Source organism: Acanthochromis polyacanthus, chromosome 6 (genome assembly GCF_021347895.1).
Source record: "Acanthochromis polyacanthus isolate Apoly-LR-REF ecotype Palm Island chromosome 6, KAUST_Apoly_ChrSc, whole genome shotgun sequence".
Lineage (NCBI taxonomy): Eukaryota > Metazoa > Chordata > Actinopteri > Pomacentridae > Acanthochromis > Acanthochromis polyacanthus.
In genome coordinates, this window is record NC_067118.1 from 34050676 (window position 1) to 34067630 (window position 16955).

General features: G+C 39.7%; 1 protein-coding gene across 3 annotated transcripts; it reads right to left on the minus strand.

Moving 5' to 3' along the window:
* LOC110948593 (tumor protein p53-inducible nuclear protein 2) lies at window positions 1-11080 on the minus strand. Of its 3 annotated transcripts, none has more exons than XM_022190190.2 (4): window positions 10756-11080; window positions 6043-6438; window positions 4772-5345; window positions 1-3762 (listed from the first exon to the last, which is right to left on the minus strand). In XM_022190190.2, exons 2-4 carry the CDS (start codon window positions 6164-6166, stop codon window positions 3492-3494), a joined length of 969 nt encoding a protein of 322 aa, XP_022045882.1. In that variant the 5' UTR covers window positions 6167-6438; window positions 10756-11080; the 3' UTR covers window positions 1-3491. The 3 variants fall into 3 exon arrangements, with proteins under 3 accessions (XP_022045882.1, XP_022045881.1, XP_022045883.1); XM_022190189.2 differs by having other exon boundaries at window positions 4772-5348; XM_022190191.2 differs by having other exon boundaries at window positions 4772-4928; window positions 10756-11068.
* Window positions 11081-16955: the final 5875 nt, after the last annotated feature.

A 16955-nucleotide genomic window follows, 5' to 3' on the forward strand; every position in this document is an offset into this window, starting at 1 on the left:
TTAACCTGAGTATTTATTGTTGTTGTTATTGTCGTTTTTTTTGGCGGGTACCTGTGTTTTCTTAATGGATGCTGGACAACCCATCCGTTGATTTTTGCATAGGTCTTGCCTGTCAGTGGATGACTGTCCACCGTTGGGATGGAAAATCAGTACGTCACAAAAACCATGCAGAAATAGTGAAAGGCACAATCACCATAGATATCAGATACACCAAATTTTATGTCTATATATTTCATTTTATGGGGGGAGGGCTGTACTAATTGAGATGTAACATGGGCGAAACCCCAAGTGTTTTATAAGCTGCCATCATTTCAGGGCACAACATAAAACATATGAAACTCCCCAGACATTCAACGCTTTTCATTTAAAACATCCTATTGTTGAACAACTTTTCTAATAGCTATATGGGAAAATACAAGCATTTTCTATTGTATTTTTATAATACATTTCCTTTCTTTTTTTTTTTTAATATATAAACTATTTGTCTCCTGCCTCATTCGGTCCCCGCCCACATCTCTTACATCATATCAGGCTCGACACATTGGGTGACCACTCCCTCTTCCCAATTTTGGATGACTTCCACTTTTAAAACCACACCATTCGATAATCACACGTAACATACTGAAAACACATTTCCTTTTCACATGACACCAGTGAGAAAGGAAAGAAACAAAGACGAGGAAAACAGGTTTTGCAGCGTCAGAGGTATCTGTGGTGATTTTGAACACACACTCACACACACACACACATCCACATTCACCTGTAAACTCTCATCATTACCCTGTTTTTGCTCCCTTTTTTTTTTTTAAATAACAGGCAAGCAAAAATACTGCACCCCAGGGACGGTTAGTCAGAATTGTAAACCCCTGGAGAGTGTGGAAGATTAAACAGAGATCGCCATGTGTTTATGTGTGTGTGCACCATCATCACCTCAGACACATTCCCTACACTAGAGGAATAGATGGGATACAACATAGTTATCTTTAAAACAAAACAAAAAAGATAATAATCAGAATTATATGATAAATTAACATATTTTGAACAAAACATAGTCATTTGTGGGATTAATGGCAGAAATGAAAAGCATGTAGTATTCAAGGAAAATTAACGTGTCTTACTTCTTTAGTTGATCAAAACAAGACAAGACGTTGATTGTTTTCCAAACAATCAAAAATAAACTCAGAGACTCTCAGTCTATCTTTTGAACACACCAGTGCATACGCATTTAAAACACATCATTGTACTGTATCCTCATCAGCAGTCATACAGCGAGTGCTGCACTGAGTGGACCCTCCGGAGGGCAGTGTTTGCCTATGGCACGTCAACTCTGAGTCTCGTGCTGTTTTTGTGAAGTTGGGGCACAGGCACCACTTTTGGCCACTGAAATGCCCTCTTGGTTTGAAAATGAGCACAGAGGTGAGGCAGAGAGTGGATTCTCATCAGTCCCACTGGACACAATGTTGTGGACTTAAGTCCTGAGAGGCTTTGACATCTAAAGGAGCATTATAAATTGTTTTGTAATATTTACAAGAGAAAAAAATGACCGATATTCATGTTTTTTTTAAAGAGTTTCTATCATTTTAACGTGTCAGTACACCTTCTCACACACAATCTGGATCAAAAAGAAAAAGAAAAAAAAATCACAAAAGAAAAACAGGAAGAAAAAAAAACAAACAAGCACACTGCACACCGCTAAAACGTTGAGTCACAATAATGTATGACAGTGCAAACTTACATCCATGTCTCAAATAATTTACAAACATTAGTATACACTTCAGCACCATTGTTTACTATTGTTGTTGAATACATATCAGTAAGCTAGTGGACACTGTTAGAGCTGGATGTGCTAACAAGAAAGAGACAGACAATAACGGAGCAGATGTCAGCGATGTGTTGCACGTCCATGAGCAAGATGATAGTTGTTCAAAGTGTTGAATGTGGGGGAAGATGTTTGTCGTTAGGCTTTAAGGAAATGTTTGTTCCCCCTTCTCCTAACAGTTGTGAGACTTTTTTGTTACGTAAAAGGGACTGATATACAAATAGGTCCCACTTTTTTGGTGTTCACATGGATAACGGAAGATCACAGCACACACTATGGATAAGAATGACTGGTGTGTGCCGGGCGCATTACTTGAGTTTACAGACCACGCAATTAACGATCATCATGCTGTTTGTGATCCACAGGGAGATTCTGTTGACTTTGAAAGTCAAACGTGTACTTTCTCTTCGTCTGATGGGGGACAGAATTGATTTTCTCTTTTGGTGGAGAAATGCAAAGGGAGGCTGTAAAAGTAATGTAAAGATAAAATGAGCAAAAATCTATTTAACAAAACAAAATAAAGAGTGTCCATCGATACCGCTCTGCACTTACCATAACCTGCCATACCCTGTAACCCAGTAGCAAGCCCTGCATCGTTTCACTGCCTTCTTAATCCTTGACAGTGATATTATCAGTGTCCATAACATCTACCTTCATGATAGCAAAAATTCTTTATATTCTAAATGCTCTCTGATGAAGTTCGGTGTTAGATTCTGGAAAACACATTCACAGGCTGCTTAGAGGGTTATGTTACACTTTCCTATGACCATTTCCCATTAACCACATACTATCTGGTTCTAATTCATCATGTTATTTCTTTAACTCTTTAGTCTGCTTTGCTCATACTCTCACCATCTTCTACTTGCTCTTAACCTTCACAAAGTAAGAAGAGAAGAGTCTCACAACTGTAGTTTCCTCTGGTGAAACTTGTTGTGTCATGCTTCCTTGACGTGACTCGCTCTTATCACACACACGGTACTTTCTTCCTCCTCTTCTGAACAAAGATAAAATTATAATTTCATTAAATCCCCTTTAATATTAAGCTTTGAAGACATGATGAGCTGTTTTTGCTGTAAACCTGCTTAGGCTTAACTTGTCCCTGTCTTGCATTGTTTCCACCAAAAAGACTGTTTCTCCAGTCAGGGTGAAGTACATTTGACCACTTCATGTTCAATTTATTATCTCCAAAATCAACAAAATAAAATGGAGATTTAAAGGGTGAATTAAGTTTTAAAAAAACATGCCTTGAGGGAGAGTGCAAGAAAGGAGAAAATCTACTAAGATAGGACAGAAAATTAATAGTACTCAACTTTTTGTTGTTTTTCAGACATTATTATTACTACGTACAACCTGTATAAATATTTTGAAGACTTTTTTTTCTTGTTTGGATACTGCAATGGAGAATGAGAATAATAGATGTCTACACAGATCTACTCAGAGGGCTTGGTTCGTAACAGCAGAGTGGGGCATCAAACTACCAGGTGGAGTCGATTCGTGACTAAACCAAAACAAAAAAGCAACTGGTCTACAGGTAACTGAGTGTAATGGGATATAATGGACAGAGATGAAAGCAAATATGCCGCAGGTGAATATATTTAATCATGTGTGCCTTGGGTTGACTATGCACTACTAATGCCCGCAGAGTAAACAATGCCCCCTGTTGCTGGGGAGTTTAGTGGCAGAAGTTACGCTTGCTGGGCTGGTGGAGGAAGGTGTTTCTGGCGTGAGCTGCGTGGCGGGGAACCTGCTCCCTGGTGCGGTTTTGGCGTTGGATGCGGTTGCGGCCCAGATGGCGCCGCTCGATGCGGGCTTTGCTACGCTGGACTCTGGCCACTTGGGTGACCTTGGCCAGAGCTCCAGCCTGGGCAGCTGCTCCACGGGTCACCCTGGTGGGCATAGTAGTGCTGCGAGTAGCGGGGGCAGCGGCTGGCTCGGCCACTCTGCTGCAAGGGGAGAGACAAACATACACTGTAAAAAAAATGCCCCTCTCAAGACAAGACAAAAAAAACTTATTTCAAAGAACGTTTACCTTGAAATAAGTGAAAAAATCTGCCAATAGAACAAGTGAAAAATGGCTTGGTAATATTTCTTGAAATAAGATATGATGTTTAGAATATTGAGATCTTAAAATTAGTTGGAAAACTTATTTTAAGCTATTTTTTTACCAGGACTGTCGAGCTTAGGTGTCTTAACCCTCCTGTTGTCTTCATTTAAGGCACCAAAAAATATTGTTGTTTTGTCTGAAAAAAATCCAAAAATTCTGCAAAAAAATTCCCCAAATATGTAAAAAATTTGCCTTAAGAAATTGGCTTCAAAATTTGCCTTAAAAGTTACATATTTAAAAAAAAAAATTGGCAAGACATAAAAATTTTATATTTTTTAAAAAAATGAATAAAAATCTGCCCAAAAAATTCTAAAAATATCTAGTGATTACATATATATAAGTAAAATTTCTAATATTTTCTTTAAGAACATTCGGAAAAAATCAACCAAAATCCAGCGAATTTCGCTGGATTTTGGTTGATTTTTTTTCGAATGTTCTTAAGAAACATTTTTTTAACATTTCTTTTTTTCCATCAAAAAATGTTCAAAAATTTCCCCCCAAATTTTGAAAATGTGGAAGTTTTCACTGTGAAATTTATTATTTTTCCCCCAGATTTTCAGACTCTAAAACAGGTCAATTTGACCAACAGGACGACACGAGGGTTAAAACAAAGTAATTTCAAGATTTTAGATGCGTTGTCTGAAAACAAGTCCCTCCATCTTGCTGAAATGTCACTTGTTCAATGAATTTATCTTAAATCAAGTGGGATGAGACATTTTGACTCAAAATAAGACAAATACACTTGGTAAGATTTTGAGTTTTTGCAGTGTAGTAGGTTTCTAGATAGCTATGATGATGCTGACAAAACAGGTGAAGGTCAAGTGTATGCATGTATAAATATTTCTCACCTCACGCTGCCTGTCAGGCTGACAATGCTCTCCTCTCCCACCACAGACAGGTTGCTGTTGGACACCATGGACAGGTTGTTTGGGGAGACGTACACGGACATGCTGGGGTGCTCTATGAGCAGGTCTTCCATCGGGCTGGCCTCCGCTGTGGCTCCCTCTGCAGTGAAACAGGGGGGAGGGGTGACAAACCAGCTCTCATCCATGCAGCCTCTCTCTGAGCCTGCCCTACTGCTACCCCCACTGCCCCCAAACTCGCTCCCAGAGCCTGGGGACATTGACGGGGTGGAGGAGGGCGTGGACAGTCTGGCCCGTCTTGGCAGGGTCACGGGTGTAGTGGCACCCAAGTCTGACGGACTAGTGCTAGGACAAGACAGGGGGTCTGACGATGTTGCTGCTGCCCCCCGTGCCCGACCTTTATGTGTCCTACGACGCTTGTGAGGCGGGTGGGGAACGAGGGCCGGGCATTCAGTCCTTGTGTGTGTGTCTTGATCGTTACATTGGTTACTGTCTGGGGATGATTGTGCAGTCGGTGGGGTTCCCGTCTCATCCTCTACCTGCATCATGCAGTCAGATTCTTCTGAGCGCATGGCAGAGATGAGATCGGGGATGGGACGGCCAATAAAGACAGATGTGTCAGACGGGAAGGGGATGTTGCAAAAATTATGAGAATGTGGCAGATTTTTCAAAAAGCCATGCGGGTCAAAGGGGGTAATTTTAAAGGGATCACATACGCACGCGCACACATACCAGTGTGGGGAATGTAGGGGTGTTTAAAAAATTGAAGGAAGGGAAGAAGAGGGGGTAAGGAAACACAAAACATAAAAGAGTCACATCATTAGTTGTGTTGACCCTCTAAGGTTGTGATTATGTCAGTGACATAATTGCCTTGACTTTGCTGAGAGGTATTTTCATGTTATGTTGTTTGGAAAGCAAATTTTCAGTAATTGTCTTTGTCATGATTGAGATCATAAACAAAGCGGAGGAGATGCACAGCATGTTCACAGATAATTATGTGTCTCCATCATTTGGTGGACAACATCTTTGGCACGGCCGCATTTTGGATGTGCACCAGTGCAGTTGCGCCACGCCCTGACTGATTCTTCACCCCACCCCATCATCCCCATCATTACTACTACACCTATACGGCTAGGTCAGTATCACAGACATGCAGGAGAGAATGCAGATATTTCTCAACACATACAACACACAATTATGACTACTTCCCAGTTTGGTGTGGCTGTAAAACGACACACCAGTCCTCTTTGACTCACCAGGCAGGTTGACGAGCATCCATCCTTCCTCATCCGCCTCCGTCACACATGGGTTGGGTCCCTTCAGCTCAGCGGCCACCTCTTCCACCTCTCCAAACAACAGGTTGCTAAGACGCTGAAACATGGCTGCTTTGTTTTGTCAAGTGTTGATGACTCTGGTGCTTTTTGTCCACAAAGAAAAAGCTGTAGCTGCCTTTTTGAATTTCTTGTTTGTATATTTATATTTATATATATATATATATATATCGCTTGTTGCTGTTTTATGCTGCTTTTTTTTGTCGAGTATCTTTTTTCTCTCTCACTTGAAGCCCCTTGCTGGATCTTGGTTTTGAGGAACAGGAGTAGACAGGCTTCGATAGTGCAAATTTAAGGTTTCACTTGGTTTGGAGCAAAGGCCTGGGGAGAGGGAGAGGGAGAGAGAAAAAAATAGGTGATTAGTTGTAATCAAAAACAAAAGGTGCAGAACAGTCAACACACTTTTTCTTTAAAAAAACACCTAAAAAGAGAAGCAACTTATAAGGTTAATTTCCAATTACTTGGAGTGGAGTGGGCAGTGTGTGTTGAAAGACCTCAGCCTTATTTAAGGACAGATTACAACGATTTAGAGCAATTATTTGGTCTAAACTCAAACTTGTATTGTAATGACTGATGGACACAATGTGATATTGAAAACAGAAGCTATTTTAGTCCACACAAAATTGCTGGATAATAATGTAGATTAGATTATCAAGAAATCTTATCATAGACTTGTGTTTTAAAAGATTCAACTATGTTCACAAGACAGTAGATCATTTTATTAGCTTGTAATTTGGTGCTTTGCAGATAAGTGTCAAAGCTAATAGCCACTAACTGCCGCTGGTTCCATCTTGAAGTGATGCTGGCATGAGTGGTTAGAGTGAATTTAAATATATATATATATATATATATATATATATATATATATATATATATATATATATATATATATCAGGAAGTAAGAGCTGACTAAAACTGCAGTGTCAAGTGAAGCAACCTGACTCATATGGACATAGTAAATCCATTGTTAATATAAAAATATAGATTTCAGCAGCTTTATAACTCCATGATGATGCAATTTTGAGCTGATTCAATGGTCAGACAGCTGAGCACATACAGCGTGATAATACTGACAAAAATGACAAATAAATTTTAAGAAAGAAAAGACTTTAACTGGATGATGCAACATTGACCTGTACTGTAAAATATGTACAGCCACTCTGAGCTACAGTTTGGGGCATTAAATCATTGGGCTACAGTACGTGGTAATAACTGGGACTGAAGAAAGAGTGTTTAATGGCAAAAGAAGTTCATGAGAATGCAGAGAAGCCAGTGGACAATGACGACACTCCCCTCCCCCATTAGATAAAGAGAACCAATCAGCATGGTCTCAGGACAGATGGACAGGCCGGAGATGAAGAGGAGGAGGAAGTTAACGGATCTGACCTTCTCCCAAAACCAGAGTGAGTGTGCACATTTTAAAATGCAAAGACAGACGGGCAAATTGTGACAAAGGGTGCTTAGGCGAAAGACAAGTGTCTGACCTAAATGTGAACATGATGATGTAACCTTAACCAGATGTTTGAGCAGTCATAGCTTACAGAACAAACCTCTGTATGTTCAAAGGCTGAGTTTTGTAAACTTTAGGTATGCGAGTGCACAAAAAAGAATTACAGAGAGTTCACAGAGTGCAAACACCGCTGCCAACACCTCTACAACCTGCTGACACACTTTAAAATGCCTCCTCGCCTCCAGGTTACACAGATTTATCCCCAAATGTGTTTATATTTGCATCCATTCACATTAGTTTCAAAGTTGTAGAGGTTTAAATTCTGATTCTGATTCTGATTCTCGATTTTCTGATCTTGCTCTGAAAGTCTCACGTACTCCAACGGGTAATGCTGATACTCAACTATTTCACTAAAAAAGGGTAAATCAAGAAGGGTTGTAGCAATGAATGCATGTGGAATGAGGTGAAACAGAGTGTGAGTGACGGGGATTTATAAATGGAGACTTAGAAGGAGATATGCATGGATGCTTGTTGGGAAGCCAACACTTTCTGTCCTTATTTGGGGAATCATCACGGTGACCAGGAACATAAAGGAGAAAACTTATTAGTAATCCTACACTAAATGCTCCTGAGATTTATAGTTTTAACAAACTCGCTAAGGAGTGCTTGCACGGGTGTGTGCTTGAAATAAAATGAAGTGAGAGAGAAAGTGGGGCAAAAAGTTAAAAAGGGGTGAAGCCTTTTCCTTAAATTCAGAATGATCCCACTGGATAGGAGGCCCTCTAATGCTCTAGGCTGTCTGAATTCATCCTGACTTACTTTCTAGATCACGCTCTCCAAACTGTATTCAGTCCGCTACATAATGGTTGTTGTATTTTGCAGATTTTGGAGAAGAAGTTACCACCAATGCTGACACTCAACACTGAGACTTAATGCATTCTTGGACTAACGGAAACTTAAGTCATGAGACTGTGACAAATAAATTGAGATAAACAACATTTTTGTGAGACGGCCTAAGGGTTGCTTTGCATAAGGTGGGACAGACGACCACATGACAGACACACACCAGACTACATGCAGCACTTCCTTGATAAAACTATTCTTTTTTATCAGTTTGGTGATTGTACAGGCCAATTCAGGGCTATCTGACTGCTGCAAATTTAGCTGCTGATATGACCAAAAGAGTACAAATACAACTGACATGACACTGATATGACCTATATCCTGGAGATGAAAGTTCTTTTTGTGCAAGCATTATCAAATGTACCCATTAACAGAGGTGAATGTTGGTAGATGTTAAATATCTTACATGGGAGAAAGCAAAAAAGATAAGTATAGTGAGCTTATCTCTTGTCCTGCTTGCATAATTTCTTGATCAGTCTTTCCCTTACACAGTTTTTATTAGTATGATGCAATATGTCTGTGTGTTGTTTTAGGAGGCCTTTGTAAGATATGACCTGGTACAGCAGGTGGAATTTAGCCATCTGGGGTGACTCATTACCATTATCCATTAACACATTACTGCAGTGCATTCAATACCAAATTCAATGTAAGATTTTCTTGACTACTCTTGAATCTCTACATGGTCTGCCTCTGCTCTGCATCTTAGAACTTTTAACCCCTTATTCAATTACTGTTAATCAGAAAAGCTGTCAGTTCCTCAGTTCAAAACGCCTTTCAAAACCCACCTGTACAGACGGACATTTGCACATTTTTCACATTTACTCCTCTTTCTCATGATGTTATTGCCCCTTTTAAGGTTTCATTGTCTTACATAATGCTTTGTTGTTCGTTCAAACGTTTTATGTTATGTCAGGCTCACTTATAGAATTTTCTGATTACATACTAACAACACAAAATCTAACAGAGCTCAAGGAAAAAGGGGGCAATATATTTTACTAGATTAAACGTAAAATACAAGAAGATATGGCAAACACTGTGCTGCAGAGCACAATATTCTGATTCTCAGAGGTTTAATAGAGAGCAAGTCGGGCTTTATTTTACAGTTTATAGTCGCAAGTGCCCATACTGAAGTACAAAAGGTTTCGTGTTAAGGATCTGTCTTTTGACACTGATCTTTAAAAAAAAAAAAAAACAGGAGGAGGAAAGCAGAGGAGAGGAGAGCAGAGGAGAGGGGTGGGAGGGACCCGAAATAAAAACAAGACGCCTGTGACGTTACGGCACGTCACTGACGCTGACGAAGAGGCTCCAGCCTGTTTTGCGACCGGAGGAAAAAAAAAGGTCTGAACAGCCAACATAGCAACAAATACTGGATCTTATGACCGTGCATTTGCACTCTATGTGGCTTTTCATTTCTTATTTGCATTTTGCAACACTATGCCGAAAACAATCCATATGTGAATGGCTGCTATTGTCGATGGTTATCGTCTGGAGCTCTCAAGAAAAAAAAGCTGCTCACAGCAACAGCAGTGTTTACATTTCAAATATATACAAATAGCTTGGGTTATTTTAAAAGCAATTTAGAGATATGAAACAACACGATCAGATCGTCGACAGGCGAGAGTAGACACGACTTTCAGCGCAGTGTATCCAGGTTAAACATGAATTATCCGTGTAAGCTCTACAGCTGAAGGGTCAAAGCAATGACAATTCTCCCTCAGCGACACTGCACGAAACACATCGACTGGATGTGCTGCTGGTAATGCAGTAAAGAGGGTTTTCTCTGGATAATATGAGGTACTATATATGCAACAAAAATAGCCTCAAAGGTCCACCGCCCGCCACAAAAACATCAACATCCGCCATCGACTCCACATCAGCATTTGGTGCAATTTGCAGGACAACTGCTGGCATCCTATATAGCTGAACAGATTGGTGTCATTTTAGGAAATATAGGTCGTCGAAACCACCTAATTAAGCTGTTCGGTTTGGGCAGCTATGCTGCTTTCAGTCTATCTAATCGTGACCTAGTAATAGGTCATTACATATGATAACACAAAGCAGTCAGAAATAGCCTGTGAAAGGAGTCAGTGACAGACAAAGCGATGCAGTTCGGTAATGATGTATGATCTATGATTTCATGATGACAGATATTTTCCGTGGATGCCCTCAACACATAAGGAATGCGGCAGGTTCAGTGTCAAAGATGCAGTTTGATACCTCTTTAAGACACAGTTGGATACAAAACACACCAAGTGTTAGGTTTAAAGAAATAAAGAACAGCTTACCTGCCTTTGCAGTGTTATTCAAGTTGTAAACGAGATCTCACACACAGTAGAAACGACAACTCTTAAAGCATAGCTTTAGATAGCCTTTATGTGAGGTAGTTAAAACACCATTATACAAAAATAAAAGGCTTTCTTCTTAGAAGAAGGGGCTTCGTGTAAAAATGTTACACTGATGTTTTCATATCATAACATCTGCAGCTTTTTTTTCCTTCTTCCTCCTCTCCTCTATTTTTTCCGCTGCAGATTTTCTTCTGTTTATTGCTGCCTCCAGCTGATCCTCGGATCAGAATGTAGAACGTACAAAACAGCTGATTGTGAGATCACAATACTCCAGGCCACGCCCCTCGGTCCGCCCACATCGCGCACAGCAGCCAATCAGAATATTACACCCGCCACAAGCCGGGCCTCTAGGTAACAGGGTGGGGGCAGGGCAAGGCGAGCTGTCAACCTGCGCCCAGATGGAAATGGTGACTTCGCTCAGAGGCTGATCCGTGATCAGCTCCGGCTTTCAACATCACTGCTGTAGCAGCTCAGGTCTGGGGGGATGGTAAACTGACCCTGAGTCTGCGCTCACACAGCCCCAAACACAGGCCACCGATACAACACACCAAGATGAAGATCTGTTGACAGCAAAAATGATTCAACTGTCAACCTGAGTGAATCCAGTCACAGAAAGAAGAGCTGAAGCTGCTGCATCAGACCTGTTATGTCACTACCTGAGTGGACTTTGAATCAGAGCTACAGCGGTTGTCCAATCACATTCTGTGGACATTCAACACGTATTTAAATTGCATCCTTGCTGTTTTAGTTTTTCATTTTAATCAGGTGCTGAATGTTGTCCAACATGGCAAACTCTGGGTAGCCAGATCTCATTTGCTTATTTTCCTTTATTGACATCATATCAATTAAAATAAATGCTGATGTCAACCTCAAAAATTAAAATGATAAATAGTGCAGAAACCAGACATATCCTCCTTGCCAAGTGATACTGATGTTTCTTTAAATTGTATTTGTAAATACACCTCACTCCCCTCCCCCTCAGCATCATTCTTTTCACTCCGCCTTAGTGGGAAGATCCTCTGCTTGCGTCTCAACTCATACCAGCCAATCATGTTTCCTTTTTTCTGAATGCAGTATTTGAGTAACCAATGAGCTTTCTGGAGGCTTTGAAAACCCCTGGTGGTCACTTTTGCAGCCTGCAGCCTGCAACGCTTTGAGGATATGCACTTCCTTTTATTGTTGCGGATTGAGCAAACTGGTTCACAAAACTGTGCCTGTGTTTCTGCAAATGCGTCTCTCACGATGAAGGATCATCCTGTGTTGTGTTTTATTAAAGTCTTTGCAGCAGTGCGCGTGAACACAGACTGCTGAAAGCTCACTTGTGTTGGCAAAATGCTTGTTTATGTCAATAAATGTGTGCATGCACCTGCAGGGCTGGTTGTTGGAGGAGAATTCAGTGGTAAAGCAGGAACACAGGGCACTATTTACTGCAGAGTTAATGCGAAAGTTGTGCTATGCCATTTGGCTTTTGTGCATGTTAACCAGTCGACACAACACTGGCCGGGTCACCCTCATTGTCAGTAATAAATTACCATAAAAATCCAGCTAAATTTCAACAGCAGTTCACTGGTTTTTCCAAAGTACAGCTAAAAACTGTAAACAGACAGTAAATGTAAGGCTTCTGTAAAAACTGACGTGTAAACTGAACAAATGGTTCTGCAAAAAACACACAAGCTCACAAAAGCCAGATACAAAATGACATAAAATGAGAGACAAATTCAAAAATTAGACACAACATGGCAAAAAGACACCAAAAGCAGCTGAAAGGAGGCAGAAACTAGTTACAAAATGACACAAGCGAGGTACAAAACGAGAAAAATTAGACGCAAAAGAAACACATAAGAAGAAACAAAACGACAGAAAGGAGACAAAACTGTCCAAATGAGACAGAAAAGAACATAAATGAAAAACAAAACAATACAAACAAAACACAAAATAAGGCACAAAATGACAAAAGCAAGACACAAAACTACAAGTAGGGTAATGTTGATTACAGTGGCAATACAATATAAATACAGTATAATATTAGAAAGTCTAGCTACAGTACTAGAGAGTAAACCTCATATTCTATTGTATAGTGTAATCAATTACACAGTAAATAGCCCGTAAGGTAAATTACATTTGTGACTCTGTAAAAATACTGACAACCACAGCTGCCAGTATTATTTATCTCACTAGACTCTATATGGAATACTCATTTATCGTTGTTATCAGAGCAAGAGTTTGACTTTTTCATATGTTTATTTATTTTTGATCTGATTGAAAGGGAAAAAAATTGTGCCCAGGCGTCACCACATTCAATAAGATGTGTTGTTTGTGTCCAACAAGTCAAGCCCTTGTCAAACAGATACCGTAGTTCTAGAGATGATAGAGCACCTTCAGTATGCTCTGATTATGTCACAGAGGAAAACAGTCCACTTTACGCCACCTGGACATTTCTTTTGTGTACATCAACAGATCGTGACTGGAAATGTCCTCTTCTGTTTCATATTACACATGAATGTGAGCAATCAACCCAGGCGGTGTGGCTATGTATCGCCAATGCAAACTGAAAACAAATGAACCACACCCAGCGGTCTCCAGATGCCTATGTCTCATACAGATTCATTAGGAAGCTCGTTTTTCTGCTTCAGACTTTGTCACGCCGTTGTCACACCGGCGAGAGACGATAGCGAAGAGTTCAGTGTGAGCTTTCTGAAGTCAGGACGATAAGGTTTCGGCCTATACAGTTACCAGGTGCTAGGCAACTCATGCGGACGCACACACACATTCCCCCTGCAGTGATGATGATATCCAAACCCCTGTGACACACTGAACACAAACATTTGGCAAGAACACTTTGTGCATCTGTGCTTATGGTAATGTTTGTGTTCTTAAACTAATCAGAAGAAGTCACAGGCCTGGTAGAACTTAGTAAGCACCACATTAGCCACAGTGTACACCAGATATGATATGATATTTGTAGCAGCTATCCTGTAAGAAATGTGAGCACACACAGCTCATAAGTAACTGCGACTTGCTCAAGGACACAGTAAGAGAAGAGGTTATGGTTTTCCACTGTCTGCCTCTTTTTTTCCCCCCCTCCATGTTCTTTTATCCCTGCTGGAGCTTTCACTGAAGTTGCCTGGATTCCCACAGTTTCCCAAGCTGGTTGGAGAAATAGGTGAAAGGTCACGACTGCCCTGTCCCCCCCGTGCACCCCGCCTCTCTCTCTGTTCATGTTTATGACTGTGACATGCAGCACTTGTTTTACAGCATGCCTGTCCTTGCCCCGGCTGACACAGCTACAAGTCTGACCTAGGCGTGTGCATTATAAACACAGCTGTTTTGCTAAAGAACGAGGCGTGGCGACCGACAGGTTGACTCAGCTGACTCAGAGCTCCAGCTTGTTGTGTGGCGACGCCTGAAACATGCAGTGAAGCAAGTTCCTAAGCGAGACAAACCAGATCCTGATGGGATGTATAGACAAGAATGACTGTTTTATTGGCTCTCCATGAAATGTGAAGAGAAAACATAAATAATATATGTGCTCTCCCTTGTGCTACTAGATGTACTATTTAGCTGAATATAAGGAATCTACTTTAAATCCTATTTTTATGAGTTTCAAAATTATGCCAAAACACTACGGTTGTAGTAGACTTTCAGTACGACTATGTTTGCCCTATTTTCATGTGCTCTGTAGGCTTTGTTTTTTGTGCCTCTCATCCCAGGCCTCTTTGCCCCTGCATAGCTGGCTGCAGGCTGATGATAAGACAGTAGCCCCTGAAGAAGATACAAGGATGATCCACAGCAGTGCAATGACATGCATACACTACAGGCAGAGGACCTCCGTCATGTCTGTGAATTCATGATTGTACTTGTCAAAAACAAAATTCATTTCCGATCATCCCAGTATAATTCACTGGAAAACAAATATGTAAGCCCCAGAAGCACTAGAGGAAACTCGTACGGATGCATCTTGTGGGAATCATGAATATTTGTACAATATTTTATGGCTAGATATTTCAATTTAGACCAGACTGACTAACATTCAGGAAGTTATGTTCAATGTTATATGTATTAATCTACTTCCTTGCATCTTGTTGTGAATTCGAGGTTTGCAAAGCAACTGGTGGGGTTGTCATGGCACCCAGTCTTCAAGGGAAAGCACGCAACTCCATCTAAAACCCCAATCTGATGTTTTTCATTTTGGTTTGTGTGTGAATTAAACAACGAGATAATCATGTTTGAACAGCTTCAAAATTTGCCTTAGAGAGGCTGCTATTTGTATGCTGTTGTTTTTTAAAAATTCTCTGCCTGGATCTACATCACTATTTCCAAAATCCACATTTTATGAAGAGGTGAGGACACAATGAGACAAACAAAAACATGCAAGACATCAAGATTCATAAGTCTCACTGAAGGACACGGATATAATAACAAAAATCCACTTGTCTTTGTACATTAGTTCAACATTTTGGAAATACATGTATTTCCATAACTTTATATTCCTATTCATATGCATTTCAGATAGAAATGCTGTATTTGTAACTGTGTTCATTATAGCCAGTAGCTATTTTCTGGATCAACATTTTAATTAAAATCAAAAAATAACTGTAGATCATTTGGATAGTTAGTAGACATATTTGAAACAATGCATATTTAAAAAAAATCACAGATTTTTGCCCGTCAAATTGTTTGTGCCCAGTTTGTTTTCTGCTAAACTGAATGTTTGTGAGTTTTAAACTGTCAGATAAAATAATTTTTATTTTCATTTTTTTGTGTTTTTTTTCTGTTATCAATTTATTTTATCAATTAAAATGATCTGCACATTCAACCCTGCAAAGGAATATAATGTCTTTAAAAGTAGCTGCACCACAATCACCTAAGGCAGTAAAATGTGTCTGTATGAACACTTTAATCTTGCAATATACAGCATAATAAGCACCGTGCAATGGGTGTATTTTTCTATCAACACTTTAAGAATAGTGCTTTGCTGGACACTAAACAATGAACAATAATACCAGTATCATTTGCAAGAATACTTTCTCAATTCTATGTGCAATATCAGTTCCAGTGTTCTGTGCAATATTTCAGTTTCATGTTCAAATTAAATCCCAGGAGTTATGTTGTTTCCAAATTGATTTCCACATATAACTGCGGTGAATATGTTTCAACTACAGGCTTCTTACTTTGGATATCACATATTCAGCTCAAAACATTGCCCCACTGCTTATTGGAAGAGATGTTTAAAGGTAAACTCTTAAGCAGTTACTATAAATATACATGTACTCGCTCTCCTCATAGCTCTGCTTGTTACATTACTCTTGAAGGCCAAGGTTTTTTTTTTCCCAGTGGAGCAGAAAGCAAGAGAACTCATTTTGATCCGATCAAACTGTTTCCATACTGATCATGAAGATAAATTTACCACTGAAGTGTTGCTGACTTAGGTATATCAAGTTTTTATTGAACGTAACCCCAGTCATGAAAATTCCAGACTAGGAAAACCTAATTTTCCAAAAAAAAGATCGATGCTTATAGTATGCTGATGTTTTCCTAATGACCTAATGCAGTGATAATTGTAAAAGAAATCATACAAAACTACACGGCATGCCAACATTAAGGCCTGAAAATGAAAGACATTCCCATATTACTTGTCTTTAGAACCATTTTCAAACTCAGCAACTCTGTGCAACTTAGATTATTGTATGATATTGATGCATATTTCATGTTTTGTTTTGGCATTTTTCTGATATGGAACTACATATGGTTCACAAAATATCCCTAGTTTACCTTTGCTTTATAATTTTTTTTTAATGTGTGTTCAAACATGGGACTTTTCATGATGGCTTCATTTTATTTTTCAGATTTCGGCTCACCCATAATCTGAGACTATTAGATCTACTTGTCCAATATTGTGGACTCCGAATCGATGGCATGATGAAAGAAAACAGCGAAATATTCCCACTTTTACCTTTGCTAGCTCGTGAGATGTTGTTCAAGTATACCAGATATCTTTTATAGATTACATATTTTATTCTATAAAGCAAATGCTATAAACAGCCACTTTTTACTTTCACTCAGACGTGGAGTGTTAGTGCTGCCGTTCTGCTATTCAAGTGAGTGATCTGAAACCTCTTTCACCTCTGGGAAGAGACATT

Coding starts and splice junctions, on each gene's coding strand:
- LOC110948593 (XM_022190189.2), bottom strand. CDS start 6,166: ATGTTTCAGCGTCTTAGCAACCTGTTGTTTGGAGAGGTGGAAGAGGTG. Junction 5,349..6,042: donor GATGCTCGTCAACCTGCCTG/GTGAGTCAAAGA, acceptor CCATGCGCTCAG/AAGAATCTGACTGCATGATG. Junction 3,763..4,771: donor AGCCTGACAGGCAGCGTGAG/GTGAGAAATATT, acceptor CTCCCCTTGCAG/CAGAGTGGCCGAGCCAGCCG.